The sequence below is a fragment of the Capra hircus genome, chromosome 24 (assembly GCF_001704415.2).
Source record: "Capra hircus breed San Clemente chromosome 24, ASM170441v1, whole genome shotgun sequence".
In the NCBI taxonomy this organism is placed as follows: domain Eukaryota; kingdom Metazoa; phylum Chordata; class Mammalia; order Artiodactyla; family Bovidae; genus Capra; species Capra hircus.
Genome location: NC_030831.1, coordinates 42,596,354 through 42,615,510, shown reverse-complemented (window position 1 = coordinate 42,615,510; position 19,157 = coordinate 42,596,354). Strand labels below are relative to the sequence as shown.

The window sequence follows — 19,157 nt, the reverse complement described above, 5'->3', positions numbered from 1 at the left end:
TGACCTTATAAGATGTGAGGTAGGGCTGTGTTAAGGACAGTGGCTGACTGGTAAAATTCTGATGATGTGAAAACTTGCAGGAAGTTCCAACTGAATTTGTAAACAGACTGATTTGGAATATTTTGACAGGAGCAATAGTTAGTTCTCCTACATATACACAAACCAGGGCCATTACACCTGATCCTGTGTACATGTGTAACTGAATCCCATTGTTATAATTAACACATAGTAGATCAACTATATTTCAATAAAATTTTTAAAAAATAAAAGAGTAAGGAGCTTTGCCACTTCCCCTTGTTAGTAAGATGTCTAGTTTAGGCTTGAATCTAAATCTTTTTGATTCCAAAGAGCATGCTTTTAACATTGTTCTGGATTGTCCCAGAAAAATGCTATGAGAAAAACGAAAGCACGATGAAAGGATTCATATAGTTTCTTTTAAAGTAGAAACTCCAACCATGCATTGAAAATACTTTCATCCAGAGGGATTTTGCGTGCACAGATTTTCTCAGATGAATTATCTAGCTTAAGAAAATGAGCAAGTACATACAAGTAGAAAATAATGTTGTGGAAATCTGGCTATAATGTGGATTATCAAAGCCAAACTGAAAGGTGAATTTTTTTTCGACCGTACGATTTAATTAATTAATTTATATTTTGAAGTATAGTTGTGTTACAGTGTTGTGTTACTTTCTGCTGTGCAACAACGTGAGTCAGCTATATGTACACATATATCCAAAAGAGAAGAAAAAAAAAAAAGCAAGTACATGTCAGCACACTTTCTCAGAACATTCTTTGTTCACTAAATTAGCAATGCATTTCTGACATTCTGTGATCTACCTGCTTGACATCGCTAAAAGGAATTGTTTTTGAAGGAGGACCTCTCTGAAAGTCCAAGGGCAATGCATAATCTTGACCACAGTTCTCCAATATCACAGGTGTTTTAAATGCAAAACCAAGAAGTTGCATATGAGCTTAGATTTTTATCTAGCCGAACTTCTTCATTTTGTTAAGAAAAGGAAAGTAAAATTCCAGAGACATGAAATTGTCTCAGAGTCAATTACAGATATCACAGATATAATATTACAGATAAAACTCAGAGTATTACAGATATGATAACATTATTAAGTGTCTGTCTTGTGACAGGCTGAAATGAATAAATTATTGCAAATGAGAAGGACTACCTAATGTCTACTTTATTGCCCACAAACATTCCTTCAAACATTCATTTGAATATGAATAAAAAGGTATACTCTTCAAAAACTGAGGAGCAAGATCATACTCATTACTATTCGCTGTGAACTAAGCTGGACCCTCAAGAGCTGCTGAGCTCCCTAAGGCTGCAGCCCCCTCAGCCAGGCTCCCGCACTCTTCTCAGAAGATCTGGTCCCGCAGCTCACCTGGTGCCCGAGGATGGGGTGTGATACAGGCTTCTTACCCCCGGAAGCATTTGCATCCACTGCATACGCTTCAAATCGCCACAGGATGAGATTGGTCCATGCAAAAGTTGACTGACATTACACGTTATTTAAGAATTTATAAAAAAAAAATCCCTCCTTAAACTGTGAATGACTTGATTCCTAGGGGATGGTTTGCTGTGTTTCTAAGAAAGCATGACCTGACTTGCCTCAGCAGTCTCTGCGTCCTGCCCTTCACCACTGCAGCACCGTCCATTCTCAGATCAGCTGCCCAGCTCAGGGCTCCCAGTCAAAGCACGCTGTGGCCGCCATCCTGGAATGCACATGGCGTTAGGGCCCCTGCACCCGGCATACAGGAATGCGATAGTAGATGACTATAGCATGATGTGTGATCTCTGACTCTCCTTATAACTCTTCTGTTCTCATCTCCTTTTTTTTCCCTTTCTATTTCCATTACTTTGAGCAGCATCAAGAAAAAATTACCAATCCACCACAATGAGTAAGTCCCCCTGTGAAGCCATGAAATGCTTGCTCTACACGATGCCATTTCATGCTTCTCCATCCTAAACTCTGACCATTTTCTCCTGCGGGAAAAAATGTCAAGTTTAGGTGTTGATAGTTCTCATGACTGACTCATCACTAGAACCTGAATTGGAAGAGCTCACCAAACCTGAGTTTACAGTTCATTTTTTAGAAAGAGCTTTAAAAAATAAAAAGCAACCGGATGCTAACAAGCCCACATGCCAAGCTGTGTAGTGACTTCCATTTTGTTCATCTTCCTCCACATGCCCCTCACTCTCAGCTCCCAATGCCCTTCCCTCCCTGACTTGTCTGCTCTCTGCCGACAGGCTGGCCCACCCCGAGGGAAGCCTTCCAGACCTTGCCATGATGAAGCTGACTGCCAGCCTGGAGGTGGCAGAGGTCAAGCAGCTGGCTGGGCCTGGGGAGGAGATGCCAGGGGGATGCCCTGCAAAAGCCAAGAAGGGCGAGCCTGGCAGGGACAGCGAGGACGAGGATGAGGATGAGGACGAGGAGGATGAAGAAGAGGAGGAGACGTCAGGTAAGCCGCCCGCCCAGGAGCCGCTCGGATGCTGGCTCACAGGTGGAGGAAACCAACCGCTGACTTGCTCCAAGTGAATCAAATATATACTCATTATATAAGTATATAATAAGATATATACTCAATATATGCTCAAGTATATACTTGACCCTGGCAGTGAGCTAGAAACTGGGGGAACAAGCCCTACACACCAGGCCTCCACTCATAGCTGCACACATGCCCTGCCTTGCAGATCAGAGGGACACGGGACCCATCAGTACAGGCCAGACCTCCACTCACAGTCGCACACCCTGCCTTGCAGATCTGAGGAACAAGTGGCACTTGGTGATCGACCGCCTCACGGTGCTGCTGCTGCGATTCCTGGAGGGCTTCCACCAGCTGCAGACATTCCTGTGGTGGATCCTGGAGCTGCACATCGTCAAGATTGTGTCCTCCTACATCATCTGGGTGTCCGTGAAGGAGGCAAGTGATGCTGTTCCGTCTTTAGGCCAGACCCAGCCAGGCATCTGCTCCAGCTGGAGCCTCGGGCCGCTTAGACTTAAGGTCCCCATGCTGAGCGCGGGTGGATCAGAGGTGGACACTGACTCACGGATGTGGCTGTGCGCCATGTGCCCACCCAGTGTGGATATGTCTGAATTCCGCACAGCTTGAGGGCACCGCTCAGGCGTGTTCTCTCCCAGGAGAGGTTCCTGAAGCTCCAGGTTGGGCCAAGGACCCCCTGGGTGTTCTCCCAGAAGCCTGTTCACCTCTGTAGTTTCAACTGCAACATTACTTAACATCACCTGGTTGTACGCGTGTCTGCTTACTAGCTGTATATCTTAACACCCACAACCATTTCTTGTACATATGAGGAGCCCAGCCAGCCTTTGCTCAGCTCAGAGGAACTGAATCAGTCAAGTTGCCTAAAAACATCTAGGTTTTTAGATATTGTGCCATGTGACATATTTTTGTCCCCATTTCCAATTTTGTGTTCTCAGGTGTCACTGTTCAACTACGTGTTTCTGATTTCCTGGGCTTTTGCTCTGCCGTATGCTAAGCTCCGCCGTCTGGCCTCCAGTGTCTGCACCGTCTGGACGTGTGTGATCATTGTCTGTAAGATGCTGTACCAGCTGCAGACCATCAAGCCTGAGAACTTCTCTGTGAACTGTTCGTTGGTGAGCCTCGGAGACTGAGGGTCTCCTTGCCTGGCCTTCAGGGAAGGGAGGCACACCTTGGGGGACCCAAGTCCCCCAGCCCTCGCCATCAGGCCTTCATTGGCTCAGTGAGTCGGAGGTGTCCTGGCCCCATCTCTCCTGATGCTGATTACCCCTGAAGTGGGTCCTCCCTCCCCATCCCTATGTCCCTTTGCTCAAACTCGAGGGAGACTAGTCTGAACTCTCCTGACTGCGGGGCCATCTCTTAGTCCTTTCTCTTTTCAGCCAAATGAAAACCAGACGAACATCCCCCTGCACCAGCTGAACAAGTCTCTGCTCTACAGCGCACCCATTGACCCCACAGAATGGGTGGGCCTCAGGAAGTCGTCTCCTCTACTTGTCTACCTGAGGGTAAGGCTTCTTCATCCTTACCGCTGCCTCTGCCAAGTTCACATCTGCAGCCCCTTCCCTGGAGACCACTCACCTCACCTTTGAGAACAGCCTCATCCTCTTACGTGGGGTTTGCAGTCACCTCCAATACATACGACTGAGTATTAAAATCAGTATTGAATTGTGCTGAAAAGAAATCAACTGAGTAATTTGAGATTCTTTGAATAGAGTATGACAAATATATTCACTGGAATGTTACAAAACCACTCAAAGGCAGATTGATAATATTATCAGACACTGAAAGATATCCGAAATATATTGTAATGTTGAAAAAAAAAAAGCAAACTTCAAAACAGGATACATAGAATGATGTCTTGTAGGCACAAAGAAAAAATATTGAGTAAATTACAACAAATGGTGGTAATTGTTTCTGAGAAGTAAGTGTAGCATGACAAGAAATGTTTGCTGTCTAAATTCTACAGATTTTAATCAATGGCATCTATTATGCTTAGAAGTAGCCACATATAGAGTGTGTCTTTGAAAAATGAATTCTGATTGCAAATAGTTGTAACAAACATAAGGAAAGCAATATAGTTCAGATTATTCAGATGTTACTGTGATGGATAGTTTGAACATTTTATTTTGATGGATTATGCTGATGATGTAATTAAAGCCTTTGTACTCAACTCCTGGAATCTGAAAGTGTACTAAGCATCTCCTCTTTCTTGGTGTAGCTTCCTGGTGTTTTCTCATATGAACAATATTGTTTGTAACATACAAATGATGTCTACCATTAAGAGCTGTTACAAGGATAAAACCAACTCATATTTGAAAGGGGTGATTAGAATAGTGGCTGGCACATAAAGGTTACCTATTTTATATTATTATTTTGTAGTATGATTAGCATATTTTTTACTCTACTGCTCTCTCTAGCCAGCTTTCAGCGATATTGTGTTCAAAAACTTGCTAAGTTGAGCCCCAGTCTACAGCTCACTCTGTTTCCTGGGGTCCCTGCAGGATGCTGTATAAGGGTTTCTCACATTTAGTTGCAAAGAAGGCTGGATGACCCTTCTGAGTGGACCCAGCTGTCTGGTTCGGTGGTACTTTTTCTGGATCTGGCGAAACTATCGCCAGTCATTGGTGTAGAGGTTCTAAATCCTGTTATCATGAAAATTAACCTGATTTGCAAACTGGAGATGACTCCACCCTTGTTACCACAAAACAGGGAAAATGAGCATTAAAGACAAGACTGTTACATGGATGTGGGATCTGATCACACACTGTCCCTTTAGACACCCATGGTGAAATGAGATGGCTTTTTGAGGAGACTGTAAATGACCAGGTGGCATCATGTGTATTTTCCTTGTTTTCTAGAACAACTTGCTGATGCTGGCCATCCTGGCCTTTGAGGTTACCATCTACCGCCATCAGGAGTACTACCGTGGTCGGAACAACCTCTCAACCCCTGTGTCTAAAACCATCTTCCACAACATCACAAGACTCCAGCTGGATGATGGACTTGTTAACTGTGCCAAGTATTTCATCAATTACTTCTTCTACAAGTTTGGTCTGGAGGTGAGTTTCCTTGCTGACCTGTTCTCTTTTCTCTGAAAATTCCAGCAGCTGCTTTCAGCCAGGTGGCCACTAGGGCTCTGTGGAACGTCTCATGCCCTGATTTCCATCTCCTTGGGATCTGAGGGGGTGGGGGGAGCTTCCGTGGCAGGGTCCTCTGGCCTGGTGGAGAGTTTCCAGGACTCGGTGCCTGTCCCCTGCTCTGCAGCTGTGGACATGGCTTCTCAGGACGCCCAGTCTTACAGATGCCTGGGTGTCTGTTTAGTGCCTTCTGAATGTATGACCTCAGCCAGAGCACACTGTTTTGACCTGAATAGTGTGGGAGGCCTGCCTTCAGTACTTGGAAGAGTGATTCTTATTGATGGCCACCCGGTCAGCCTCCTGTCTTCATGATGAAAACACACTGCAGAGGCAGAGCAGGTGAAGAACTCATCCAGGGTCTGGGCCCAGGAACGCGGGTCTCCACCGCCCCTGGGGGCTGCCCGCCAATGCCACGCCCCTTCCCTGTAAAGCCGACTTTCTGCCTCTTTCATCCTCACGCAGACCTGTTTCCTCATGTCAGTTAATGTGATCGGCCAGCGCATGGACTTCTACGCCATGATTCACGCCTGCTGGCTGATTGCTGTCCTGTACCGGCGCAGGAGGAAGGCCATCGCTGAGATCTGGCCCAAGTACTGCTGCTTCCTGGCTTGCATCATCACCTTCCAGTATTTCATCTGCATCGGCATCCCCCCTGCCCCCTGTCGAGGTGAGTCCCCCCAACCACTGGCACCAGGAGGCAGGAGCTCAACAGCATGAGGGGCTCCCTGACCGGCTCCTCCCACCTCACACCCTGCAGACTACCCTTGGAGGTTCAAGGGCGCCAGCTTCAATGACAACATCGTCAAGTGGCTGTACTTCCCTGACTTCATCGTTCGACCCAACCCTGTGTTCCTCGTGTGTAAGTGGGGAGCTGGGGTCCCGCCTGCTCATCTTTCCCATGGTGGTGCACTCCTGCAACCCCCCCAACACACCCCTGCACATACAGTCCAGACAGGCTGGCTTCCACACATCACCATCACCAGCTACTAGCGGCTCCTGCCGGCTCTGTTTTGTCTACAGAGTTAATACCATGTTAGCATTCCAAACACTTTTTTCACTTTAGTAATTTTATCTTCTGCCGCACACCCCCACTATCCAGCCCCACACACCTGTATGCACCTACATTCTAGGAGAGAGGCTGCAGGGGGCGGGCCTGGTCCTAGGGAAAGCGGTTGCTTCTTGATGCCACCTCAGACATAGACCTACAAACTGGAAAGGGTAGCTGGAAGGACGAGGCCAGACCACAGATGCTTCTGTTCCGCCAGATGATTTCATGCTACTCCTGTGTGCCTCGCTGCAACGGCAGATCTTTGAGGACGAGAATAAGGCTGCTGTACGGATCGTGGCGGGCGACAACGTGGAGATCTGCATGAACCTGGATGCGGCCTCATTCAGCCAGCACAATCCCGTGCCCGACTTCATCCACTGCAGGTAACGTGGCTGCCCACGGGCAGCCCCTGGGAAGGTGTGACCCCCAAGCCCATGCCTCCAGCTCCCCTACCTTTCCTGGGCGCTGACCCGCTGATTACACCATGAAGCCAAGAATCCCGGGGCCAGACGGCTGGAGGCCAAACCTCCTTGTTATCCTCCGTCCTCCATGGACATGCTCAGGGCAGTTCTGGGGAACAGATGCCCCTGAACCCCAGGACAGCCAGGGCTTCAAGAGCTCCCAGGAGCCCTGGTGGTCCTCCTGGTGTTGCCATGTTGTTCCCACAGGCTTGGTTTTATGATTTCTGAACCCAAAGCAGGTCAGGCTGAAGAGTGAAGGCCGGGGCTCCCTCAGGAGGATTCACAGCTGCAGGCAGGGAAGGGAAATGGATGAAAGGCACATGATGCACAAACACGTGTGCACGAGCACACACACACTCACACTCAAACATGCCAACAGCCTAGTTCCGCCAACTTCAAGTCACACACATTGGGAGGACTGTGGGCGTTCAGATCCCACAGCAGGACTGAATCACTGACGTTACCTGTGTGACCGTGGAATGCTGAGAAACACCCACATCTTATGCACTCTCCAGTGTGTGTGACATCAAGGATGAGTGAAACATAGTTTAGAGAAAAATCATGGAACTATTCAGAAGTGTTGAGTATTTTAGTCTAAGAAGAGTATAGCCCAAAAGTCCACGTCTGTGACAGTGTTCTTCTCAGTTCGGTTCAGTTGCTCAGTCATGTCCAACTCTTTGAAGCCCCAGTGGACTGCAGCACACCAGGGTTCCCTGTGCATCACCAACTCCATCACCCTGTCCATCACCAGCATTCTTCTGGGGACCACTTACTCCTTAACCACACTGAAAACAATGTAGCATGTATTTTATCAGAGATGACTTAAGAACTCCCACAAAATAACTCAGTTATCAAGTATCTGATGCACAATTGGTGCTTCTGTGCTTCTCCCCAAACTTGGGAAGAAAAACAACCAAAGCAAAGCCTCCATAGCCTAGAGACTCTGAGCAAATGAATCCAGATGGGTCACGGCTCATAGGCACAATGTCTGTCAACTGATACCCAGCTGGGGAAGCTCCCGGAGCTCCACCACTGGGGGATGATGGGGCCCGAGCATCTGCCTGTCTGCAGAGTGAGGAGTGGTCCCACAGAAGGGACCTTGGCTCAGCCCAGGAAGGTGCAGGGAGAATACTGACAGAGCCTGTGAGCTCCATGTTGATGTGTAAAAAAGTGAAAGTGGTAGTCACTCAGTCGTGTCTGACTCTTCAGGTACTAGGCAGAGAACATTGCTGCTTGTGGGAAGTTTGACCCCAGTCTGATGTTAGTAAAAGTGCACGTGGCGTTTTCACAAAGTACTGCTCTGTCCATTACTAACTGGATGAGGATTGCACGTGGACCAGCTGGCGATCAGAGCGGCCTGTCTAGCCTGTGCCTCCAGGCCGAGTCAGGAGGAGGATGTGTGAACACGTTCCCTTCCTTGACTAGACTCTCCCGACTTGGTCTGCACTGCAGTCTGTGTTGTCTCTTGGTTTTGCTGTCCAGGTCGTACCTGGACATGTCCAAGGTGGTCATCTTCAGCTACCTCTTCTGGTTCGTGCTCACTATCATCTTCATCACCGGGACGACTCGCATCAGCATCTTTTGCATGGGCTACCTGGTGGCCTGCTTCTACTTCCTGCTCTTCGGGGGCGACTTGCTGCTGAAACCCATCAAGAGCATCCTGCGCTACTGGGACTGGCTGATCGCTTACAATGTCTTCGTGATCACGATGAAAAACATACTGTCGGTAAGTGGCTCGTGCCATGTAACACATTTGCGGTCCCAGCGCAGAGCAAACAACCCATTCAGTGGTTACTGAAAGCCCTCAGCCCCTCATGCTGCTCTCTTAAAAGCCCCGAATAGGATGCTGGCAAACTCAGAATTGGAGTGACTATTTATTACTCTTTGTTTTGCTGTTTTAAGCAGAATCCTTTTTGCTCACGTCCACCCTCTCAAGGACAAGAGGATATGTATTCGTAGAAAAAAAAACCTCTAAAATGTATTTTCTCAATTAAAATCGATCCCTTCTGAGGAATGATTGGATATCACTCCAGGACAGGCTGCACGTGGCCCTTTATGAGTTGAAACAGTCATGTGATGTCTTCACAAATTATATCCTGTTGGCTGGAACCGACTCTCTTTCTGGGAAAACTCTGTGCAAGTATAAATATTGATAGAATAGTCAAGATTTTCCTTGACACCATGTGGGGTACAGATGGGAGGGACAGGCCCCCAAAGGTGCAGGTGTTTTATGGTGCCCTGATGCGCGGGTGGACACGGGAGCTTCATGGCTGCGCTAAGCACTGGTATCTTGACTTAAAAACAGCTAAGATAGTTCAGGGTTGAGACCAACACCTCCTGTCCACAGAACGAGGCTGATTCTCTGTTAAATTTCCACCTTGCAGGCCACGGTGTGGCTCTTCCCTGGTAGATAAACTGCCCATGCATCATCCCAGAGTCATGTGAAATCTTTTAGGCCACGAAGATAACTTTCAAGCTATTTATTGTGTCAAGAAATTAAACAGTGACCTTTCAGGATCTGAAGGAGTTAATCCACCTCCAGCTCTGATTAAAACTCAGTCCCAGGGCCTGCACCTCATGGCTGTAACTGACAGAGTGTTAGAAGAACAGTGGTGGAATGGGGTGGGAGGTGAGAAGTGGTTTCTAGGAGGGTATATACATTTACCTATGGCTGATTCATGTTGATGTATGACAGAAACCAACACGATATTGTAAAGCAATTATCTTCCAATTTAAAAATTAATTAAAATAAAAATAAAAGAGTAGTGATGTAGGCAGAATGGCTGCCTACCTCTCCCCTTCCTAACACTTAAAGATGAACTCGCCAGGCAATTCTACTGGAAAGCATTTGACTTTGGGTCGGGGGAGGCATGTGCATTGCTGTGTTTAGAGGTCTGGTGAAGCCAAGTCTATGTAACCATGAGTGTGTATTTGAAGAATTTATTTTTTCTCTGGTCCACGAGAATGGTAAGTTTCTAATTGGTAGTAAAAGTGATTTTTATTCCTCAGTTGGACTCCAGCAGTGCGTGTTTGCCTGTGGGGTGGTGTTGAGAGTTGTCGGGCGGGGGTGAGGCAGGACAGGAGGTCACTCTTTCTCCTGAAGTCAGTCTGATGGGCAGAGACTGGCACCTGGGAGCTGATCCCTCCTGACAGCTGTTCCTGGAGAGGGTGTGACTGTGGAATCCACTCATTCATTCATTTATTCTGCAAACCCAGGTTTCAGACCTGGTCTTCACTTTTGCTGTTGAGTTGCCCAGTCGTGTCCATCTCTTTGAGACCCTGTGGACAGCAGCACATCAGGCTTCTCTGTCCTTCACCATCTCCCAGAGTTTGCTCAAACTCATGTCCACTGAGTCAGTGATGCCATCCAACCATCTCATCATCTGCTGTCCCCTTCTTCTCCCGCCTTCAGTCTTTCCCAGCAGCAGGGTCTTTTCCAATGAATCGGCTGTTCACATCAGGTGGTCAAAGTATTGGAGCTTCAGTTTCAGCATCTGTACTTCCAATGAATATTCAGGGTTGATTTCCTTTAGGATGGACTGGTTTGATCTCCTTACTGTCCAAGAGAATCTCAAGAGTCTTCTTCAGCACCACAGTTCAAAAGCATCAATACTTCAGTGCTCAGCCTTCTTTATGGTCCTGCTCTCACATCTGTACCTGACTACTGGAAAAATCATAACTTTGACTATATGGACCTTTGTCAGCAAAGGAATGTCTCTGTTTTTTAATATGCTGTCTAGGTTTGTCTCTGCCCGAATCTGAGTCCTGTACTCACCCATTGGCTATCACAGAGTCAGGCTTGTTCCTATGATGCTCTAAGTATCCTGTTTGAAAAGAGAAGCACTTCCCAGTGCAGAAGCTGAGGCTTCTCCACCTTGCTGCTAAGGTTTAACTCCCAGAAGTGAAGCATGAAGCACTTTATTGAGTGGCACTGGATTTTAGGAGCCATCAGAGCACTGAGCCGCAGGGAATTCCTGTACATGTTGGGATTGCAAGACATCAACCTTATTTTCTGGGTGCAGAGTTTCAGAATACTCATTTCCCATTTGTTTTTCAGATAGGAGCGTGTGGCTATATTGAAAAGTTGGTTCAAAATAGTTGCTGGTTGATCCAAGCATTCAGCCTGGCCTGTACAGTCAAGGGCTACAAAATGCGTGAGTATGAAAAGCAGATTTGGGAACGGAGGGACACAGAAGGGAGGGCAGAGGTAGAGTTTTAATTTAAATATCTGGACCAAAGCCCCTGAAGGAAGGAGATGAAGGGACACCCAACTCAGTGTCTTCAAGGAGCTGTGGGCTGATGCTGCCAGGCTATCTGTGGTCAGAACACCCCACCCTCAAGATAATCTTTGATCTTCGACAAATGTCCTGTCCCCCTCCCCAAGCAGGTCTTTAGCGACTCCCTGCACTTCCTGTATTTATGATGGGAAGGGTCACAGATGCCCACGCACATCTGTGGCTGCTGTAGTGGGCATCTTGGTCATCAGAGGAGCTCTACCTGCAGACCCCACACCGTGAAGCTCAGAGAGACCCCACCGGGTGGAGAGCTGGGAGGAGTAACAGGGTGTCTGCAGTTAGACTCCCTCCCTGCTGGAGGTGGGACTCCCATTCCCACCCTGTGCCTGTTGCGTCAGAACCCTGGACAGCACCACTGTCCTCTGTTCTCCATGCCGCCTGGAACCTGGCGCTTCCCCATCCTCACCCTGTCCCGGCCTGCCTTCTGGTAGGAGGATGAAGAAGGTGCTAGAGCTTGTTCTGATTTGGGGTCAGACATGGTCTTGGTACCTCTCCTTCTAGTAGACTGTGGCTGCTCTGCTAGCTTCCCTGGGAAGGGCCCATTCCCAGAACACGTCTTGTTTGTGCTGAGATTCCCTCTGGCATTGGGACATACAGATGCAATTTCTCCCTGACTTTTCCTCCTGAGCCCTAGAGTATCCAGAGCTCACTTGTGGTCAGCCTTATGAACTGGACTGTGAAAAAATCCACTCACAGGGACTCAGTGCCTCGGAAGTTTGCTCGTATGCTTGTGTGATCGTATCACGGAGCTTATAAAATAACAATGAAAATGGGTATTCATTTTAATTTTTTTCTTTTTCTTTTCCCCTCCCCCAGCTGATGATGACTCCTCCTGTAAACTGCCCAGTGGGGAGGCAGGAATCATTTGGGACAGCATATGCTTTGCCTTCCTGCTGCTGCAGAGAAGAGTGTTCATGAGTTACTATTTCCTGCATGTGGTGGCAGATGTAAAAGCCTCACAGATCCTGGCTTCCAGGTGGGTCAGGCTGTGGAATCAAGGGATTTCTCCTAAGAAACCTACCAGGAAGTGACATTGTACCTGGCCAGCTGTCTGAGCTTGCTTGTAGAACCCACACGAAATTAAGACACATTCCTTCCAGGAGAAGTGATCCAAGGCTTTAAGATCTAGAACAGAAGAGCAAAGAGAAAGACTCTGGAGGGAGTTACACCTTACCAGGACTGGGATACCCTCAAAGTTCAAAGACAGACTGGACATTGAGTCCCTCAGTCCAGACCTCAGTCCTGGAGTAGTTCCTTAGGACCTCCTGAGTCAGAACAGAAGCAGAGACCATGTTGGTCCAGAATCTAGTGCATCTTCCCCAGTCTCTGCCACCTCCATTTTAAGGAGACACTCCTGAAAATAGAGAAAAACATACTCATCTGTTACCTTCCAGAGTGTAGTTGGAGGAGCCCCTTTCCCCAGGGGAGGCTGGAGGCTGTGTGAGTCTGTCCGTGGGGATGGGGCTTCTAGATGGGACTTGGGGCCCCCAGCTCCAGCCCAGAGACTCCAGGCAGCAGTGCCCCCCTCCCCCTGCAAATGTTTTCTCTCCCTTAGTAACCATTGTCAGGGAAAGTGACCAGTACTGATAAAAATGCTCATTCATTCCGCTTCTGGCTTTCCTTTAGAGGGGCCGAGCTTTTCCAGGCCACCATTGTGAAGGCTGTGAAGGCCAGAATCGAGGAGGAGAAAAAGTCCATGGACCAGCTTAAGAGGCAGTAAGGATGCTTTCCTTTCATTTGGGGTTCTCCTGATCCTGTCCCACCAGCTCCTGGCTCCCAGGGAGCCCCAAGCCCTGAGGAAGCCATTTGTGGTGACCTTCACGCCTGCCCAGGTGTTTGCTCCGTTGTCCGAAGGAGGATGCAGGGGAGTGGGAGCAAGGGGAGGAGCCGTCATGGGCAAGACCAGTGTCAGTCCTAGTTTAGATGCTTCTTCCAGAGCCCCCAGCATGTTTCTGCACTCTCTGAATTCGTTTCCTGTTTTAAATTAGGGCTCAGTTCTGCCTGATCCTGGTAAATATTAAACAAGCTAGTGAATGAGACTGGGTCGTTCCCAGTGACTCTAACTCGGAGAGAAGTCCATCGTGTCTGTGGGTGAAGTGAATGAAAGGGGGTTCTTACTTCAGAAGGATCTTTAGAGATTATATAGTCCAGTCTGGGGAGAAGCTGCTGACGCACATAGATGACTTCAAACCCACACTAACCGGAGCTGGCACTAAAAATACACCCATATTTCCATGTCCGGCTCACGGCCTCCTGTCCCACCATGCCATCCTGGAGAACTCAAGTAATGGACTAACTCCACCCAGGAGATTTGAGAAGTCTTTTTTGTTTTAAATTAGCCCACTGAGAATAATTATTTTCTTGGAGTGAAATCTCTAGCAGTAAGTGGAACTTCTGTGGAAGGCTGGTGCCTCACATGTTTGGGGCCAGGTTTAAGAGCTGATGGCCATAGAATTGAAAACCTAGCCACTTTGTCCAGGAAAATGGAGAGACTCTGTCAGCCTACCAGGAAAGTTCCCTGAGTTTCTAAGACTAGTTCATTCCATCCTGACCTCACCTCCCAGCTTCTTTCCCTGTGCAAAAAATATTTGTCAGTATGAATCACACTACCCCATGGCATGGTTATTTTCATAATCAAAGATATGAGTTATATAAAATATATATAATGAAAGTACAATATGGTATAGCTACTGCTATTGTTGTTTCTAGCTATCTAAATCAGCTCTAGAGAAATAGCAAATTTGAACCCATATGTCATATGTGTTCCTAATTTCCCATAAGTGAGACCTCTTAGTATAATTTACATCACTGGATTTTTCCATGTCCTTAAATGAGAAGTCAGAATAAAAAAAAGAACGAAAGCAATGATCATTTCTAAAGACAAACAAATAAGGAAAATATTATTTAAGATGCCCAAAGCAGAAATGTCACTTAAATTAGTTTTAAAACTTGGGCCATACATTTAGAATTTTAAGAAACCAAAAAATGAAATGCTTTAGGACTTCGTTGGCGGTCCAGCACACTTCCCCTGCAGGGGCAGGTCAGAGTTTTGATTCCTGATCTGGGAATTAAGATCCCACATGCTGCACAGCGTGGACAAAAAAAATTTTTGTAATTAAAAAAAATAAAATAAATGCTGTCATTCAAGAGGACATATGGGGGAGGTGAAGCTCAACACTGCAGTTTCTGAATAGACTTCCTGAATAGACAGACAAAGAGCTACAACACAACGTTTCCCCAGATCCAGTAAGAGATTAGATGTGATACACAGAAGAGTTGTGGGGTCTGATAGAACACTCGAGAATGTTTGAGTAGCACCTTGCTATTTACAAAACAGTTCTTACATTTATACGTCTTTTCACTTGATTGTCACAACTATATGAGGTAGGCAGTATTTTTTTTTTTAAAGAAGAATGCAAACCTGGGAGAATAAAAGAAACAAAGAGACACCTGTTGCTCACAAGCAGCCATCCACAAGTCCCAGCTCTTCCCAGTCCATCCACGATTTTGGCTGTGTGCATAGAAGTGTAAAGGTAGCTGGGTGTGGGCTGTGTGCCTAAGTGTACATAAGCTGTGGGTGTGTTCTCGGCATTGCTGCTGCTATTTTGTTGTTCAGGATGGACCGCATCAAGGCCAGGCAACAGAAATACAAAAAGGGTAAGGAGAGGATGCTGAGCTTGACCCAGGAGTCGGGGGAAGGCCAAGATCTCCAAAAACTTTCTGAAGAGGATGACGAGAGTATGTTGAAATATTTCCTTCTTCACTCAGTACCTTGATGTTGAGTAAAAACATGATCTAGGGTAGGGCTGTGAAATAAAATTGCTATTCATTCTAGTTTTACGTTCCAATTGTGGGTGGAATGTGTTTGTTTCAGAAAGTATATATTTAATAAATCCATGACTTTATGAATAGCACCATATTTAGCGAGATGGCTTTAATATAAACTTGCTTCCATTTCACGGACATGTGCTCCTGAAAAAAATAGGATGAGTTGGCTTCATTTGTTCCTTTAGGGAAGATATGTGGTCTACTGTTGTCTTTGATTTCTATAAGTTTTATACAAAAATTAAATACATAGGCCCCTGAATAACAGTAGTTAAAATATTCAATTATGATCTGTTCCAATGAAATTTGAGATGAAATACATATTTATTATATCTAAGTATAGATTTGTTATATCCAGTTAAGTTTAAAAGTTCTTAAAGACACTTGCATGCTTTTCTATTTGAAAGGAATGAAGAAATAATACATGGTATTCTTCCAGTGCGTAGTATCTATTTATCAACAGTAAATTGATATTTTCCAACCATGCATTAAAATGATCACAAGAGATATTTCTGGTTATTGGAATGTACGTATTTTAGCAAATTATTTGCCACTAAATTTTTCTGTAATATCTGGGTGGTGCTTCTTTTTGTTAATTCTATGGAAAATTCAATGTGGGATGCATTTTTGACAGATAATCCTTTTCTTATACTTTTTATATGCCTTCAGTCACTAAAAAGAAAGTGAAAATGTGGCATTCTGTTAATCAAATACCGAATATTTACCTTGTAGAATTGACTGCTGAACCACATAAATGTTCAGTCAGTAGAATTTCTTTTCCTGACCTTGGGTGTACTTTTGCAATATGTCTAGATTTTGACAATTGAGTTGTTAAAGCGTGGTTTTCAAAGTTTGTTTTCTCACTTCCTGAGAATTAATATTTGGACATATTTTATTTTAGGAGAAGCAGACAAACAGAAAACCAAGGGCAAAAAAAAGCAGTGGTGGCGGCCTTGGGTTGATCATGCTTCCAGTAGGTTTTTCTCGATCCTCTTCCGATTTCATCGATTCTAACCCTTATATCCTTGACCAGAATTCAGGCGTCCCCGTGACCTGTGTGTTCCATGCATGGTTTGATGCTTGTGACTTGATAGGAGGGGCAGAGGGGAGAAACACTGTGATCTCTGTGGGTCTCTGAGCCTGACAGATGGACTCTTCCAGAGCAGTCAGCCGACTCCCATGTGGCTCACATGTTCCTGAGCACCACCCATGGGCTCAGAGAGGGAAGAGGGGTTGATGGCTTTGTTATCGGATTCTGAGGTCCAGAGCTCTGCTGAGGTGTGTTTGTTCCATGGCTGAAAACCCTTATTGAAAATGCATTTCAGCTCCTCCTGGAACTCTGAATTTAAAGAAAATCACTGTATTTGGAATGTCCGTGACCCTCTTTGAAAAGCACTAGCACTAGGTGTGAATGTGAACGACCTACCGACCCCCCGCGCCCTGCCCCCGCCTCACCTACACCGCTCTGCCATTCCAAGAGCATTGATTCCATTTTTGTAAGGGTAGTTGGCAATTTATTAAGCACAAAGATGGGGATACCTTAAGACAGTTACTTTCTCACCCTGCCTCCTCAGTTTCAAAAAAGCTCTAAAACTACCCTCCAAATCCAATGCCTGGTGTGTGGGTGGTCTCAGAGTCACCAGAGCTCAGACAGGACCCTTCAGAGCAAAGTCAATGATGGTTTTGGAAAAGCAGAGCTCGATAGCCACACAGAGTTGGTATGCTTTACCCTATCACAGAAAAAAAAGAAAAAGAGTGAGTAATTGCGAAATGCAGCGGCTATGCCTGCTCCCCTTAGCAGAGGATTTAGCACTTACTCTTGGCAATGGCATTCTAACGGAATGATCCATTTCAGTCTGGCCCGCTTTGAATTTGTTAGAATACTGAATAATTATTCATTATCTTGCAGATTACTCATGATGTCTTCAGACTTTTATGTCTTATATTGTGTCTTGATTACTGCAGTTTATGTAATCAGACAAGTAATATCCCAGGGTCCATAACGTCAACAGGATGGTGTTCAGAATCAGTAGGAAATCAGTCAGAATCCTTTCTCTCACCTAATTCTTACCATCATTTAGATCTGGTTTTGGCCTTTCACCCAAGAAATAATTTCCTAAAATCAGCAAGCCAATTTCAGGAAGCGATATTCAAATTTTGCTCCATATACCTGGATGTAATAACATGTAATCCCAAATACTAAATTTAGTGTTATGGCATGAAAAAAATCCATGAGTTCTAAAGAGTTTCATTTCATCTGCTGCTCAACTCAAAAGACAAAGATTCAAGCTGGAATTCTGTGTGACCCACTGTCTGCTGGCGTGTCAGTCATGCCAACAGTCTCCTGTGCAGACATTGTGTGCCAGTTTCTATCAAGTCACAAGTACACTGTGCCAATCTTTCTGTTTCTAAAGGGCCCTTTGCCAGTTTAGAGAGACCTATCCATTTCAAAACGGTGTCATACTGATGTTTTGTCCTTTAACTGGGGGTATATGCCCGCTGTGGTTATCATGAGACTTCCCTTTGCTCATGTAAACATTGCATTTTGGAAGGAATTGGATATGGTCTTCGATCACCACCTTATGAGTTGGTTATCCTTGAAAGAACTTCCTCTGAATGTTGTTGACTTTAGAGTTTCTGAGTCATTTCACCCTCATTATATCAAGTTCTTAAAGACTGGGATTACACTACCTGTGCCTCGTTATAAAACTTCCAGTGCAATGATGCCGGGGTATGTGTCATTCATAGTTTGGAATCAGATACTTCTTTTTACAAGCTGGGGAGGAAAGGAAAGGAATTGATGTGTGGCTTATTTTATAGACAATGACGAGTTCCAAAACCTATCTTTAGATTTGGAAGCACTTTTTTGAAAGCCCGTTTTCCAATCTCTTGAGTCATTGGGCTTTTAAATATTTCTTAGAGGTGCCAAGTGTAAGAATAAGTGTCTTTGGAATACCCTTTGCAAACTTATTGCTGATACAATAATGTTGCTGCGTTATTCACATTATTGGTGAGCATCTGCACTTTTAACATGTTCTGTAGGTGACATCCTCCCAGTTCCATGTCTATATGCACACAGACCATCGCATCATTGCTGTTCAATGATACCTTCCATGCTGGTGAGATGCACTTGTTTCCACATCAGTTCTGTACAGCAGAATCAGTGACAAGCCTAACTTTGTTGTCAAATATCTGAAATACAAGACCAAGTCCCTGGTGTTACAGGTGGTGGGATTTTAAAAGCCAGCTGTCAGCATGAGTGTCCATGGTACATACACGGACCCAGGCTGGAGGCAGGACCCCTATCAGAACTCACTAACATAAATATAAGAGCTTCTCTACTTATTGTTAGCAGATAGAACTTCAGGAAATATTATCTATTTCTAAGTTTTATTTCAGTGACAATTTATAAAGGAATAGGAGATTTTTAAAACATTTTCTTCCCTTTTTAATGTGTTAATGGCACATGTCACATACAAATTGGCAGCATCTTTCAAACAATAAAAATCAATGTATGACTGCTCACGATGAAAACTGACTTCAGTGGCCCTGTAAACAAAAGTTCTTGAAGGTATGATTGAATACAGTTGAAGCTATTGTTGATTTTAGAGCTAATAATGAGGGTAAAATGTTCAGTCCTGGAAATCTCGGTGTTTACCAAATGACCACGTGACATCAAGTCCGTGTAACTTTCCAGCAAATCTCTGAGCTTATCTGAAGCATTACTTTCATGGTCTCCATCTCGGTCCAATGTAATGCTGTGACTTTGGTTCGTTCTTGCTTATTCTTACCTTATGTTGAATTGCATTTATTTCCTCAGGCCTGGGCCCATTTCTCTGGGCTTGGTTCCTTCTTCAAAATAAACATAACAAATTAC

At 45.5% G+C, this 19,157-nt stretch overlaps 1 protein-coding gene across 1 annotated transcript in view; it reads left to right on the top strand.

Annotated features, from left to right (window-relative positions):
• The window catches only part of PIEZO2 (piezo type mechanosensitive ion channel component 2), a 255,503-nt gene that overhangs the window by 195,695 nt on the left and 40,651 nt on the right, over positions 1-19,157 (top strand). Inside the window, exons 18-31 of the mRNA XM_018039712.1 lie at positions 2,264-2,475; positions 2,777-2,937; positions 3,453-3,629; positions 3,894-4,019; positions 5,373-5,573; positions 6,114-6,318; positions 6,409-6,510; positions 6,917-7,082; positions 8,643-8,886; positions 11,218-11,314; positions 12,272-12,431; positions 13,082-13,171; positions 15,072-15,193; positions 16,182-16,253. Of these exons, the coding sequence (XP_017895201.1) occupies positions 2,264-2,475; positions 2,777-2,937; positions 3,453-3,629; positions 3,894-4,019; positions 5,373-5,573; positions 6,114-6,318; positions 6,409-6,510; positions 6,917-7,082; positions 8,643-8,886; positions 11,218-11,314; positions 12,272-12,431; positions 13,082-13,171; positions 15,072-15,193; positions 16,182-16,253 (2,135 nt within the window). The remainder of the gene's footprint in view (positions 1-2,263; positions 2,476-2,776; positions 2,938-3,452; positions 3,630-3,893; positions 4,020-5,372; positions 5,574-6,113; positions 6,319-6,408; positions 6,511-6,916; positions 7,083-8,642; positions 8,887-11,217; positions 11,315-12,271; positions 12,432-13,081; positions 13,172-15,071; positions 15,194-16,181; positions 16,254-19,157) is intronic.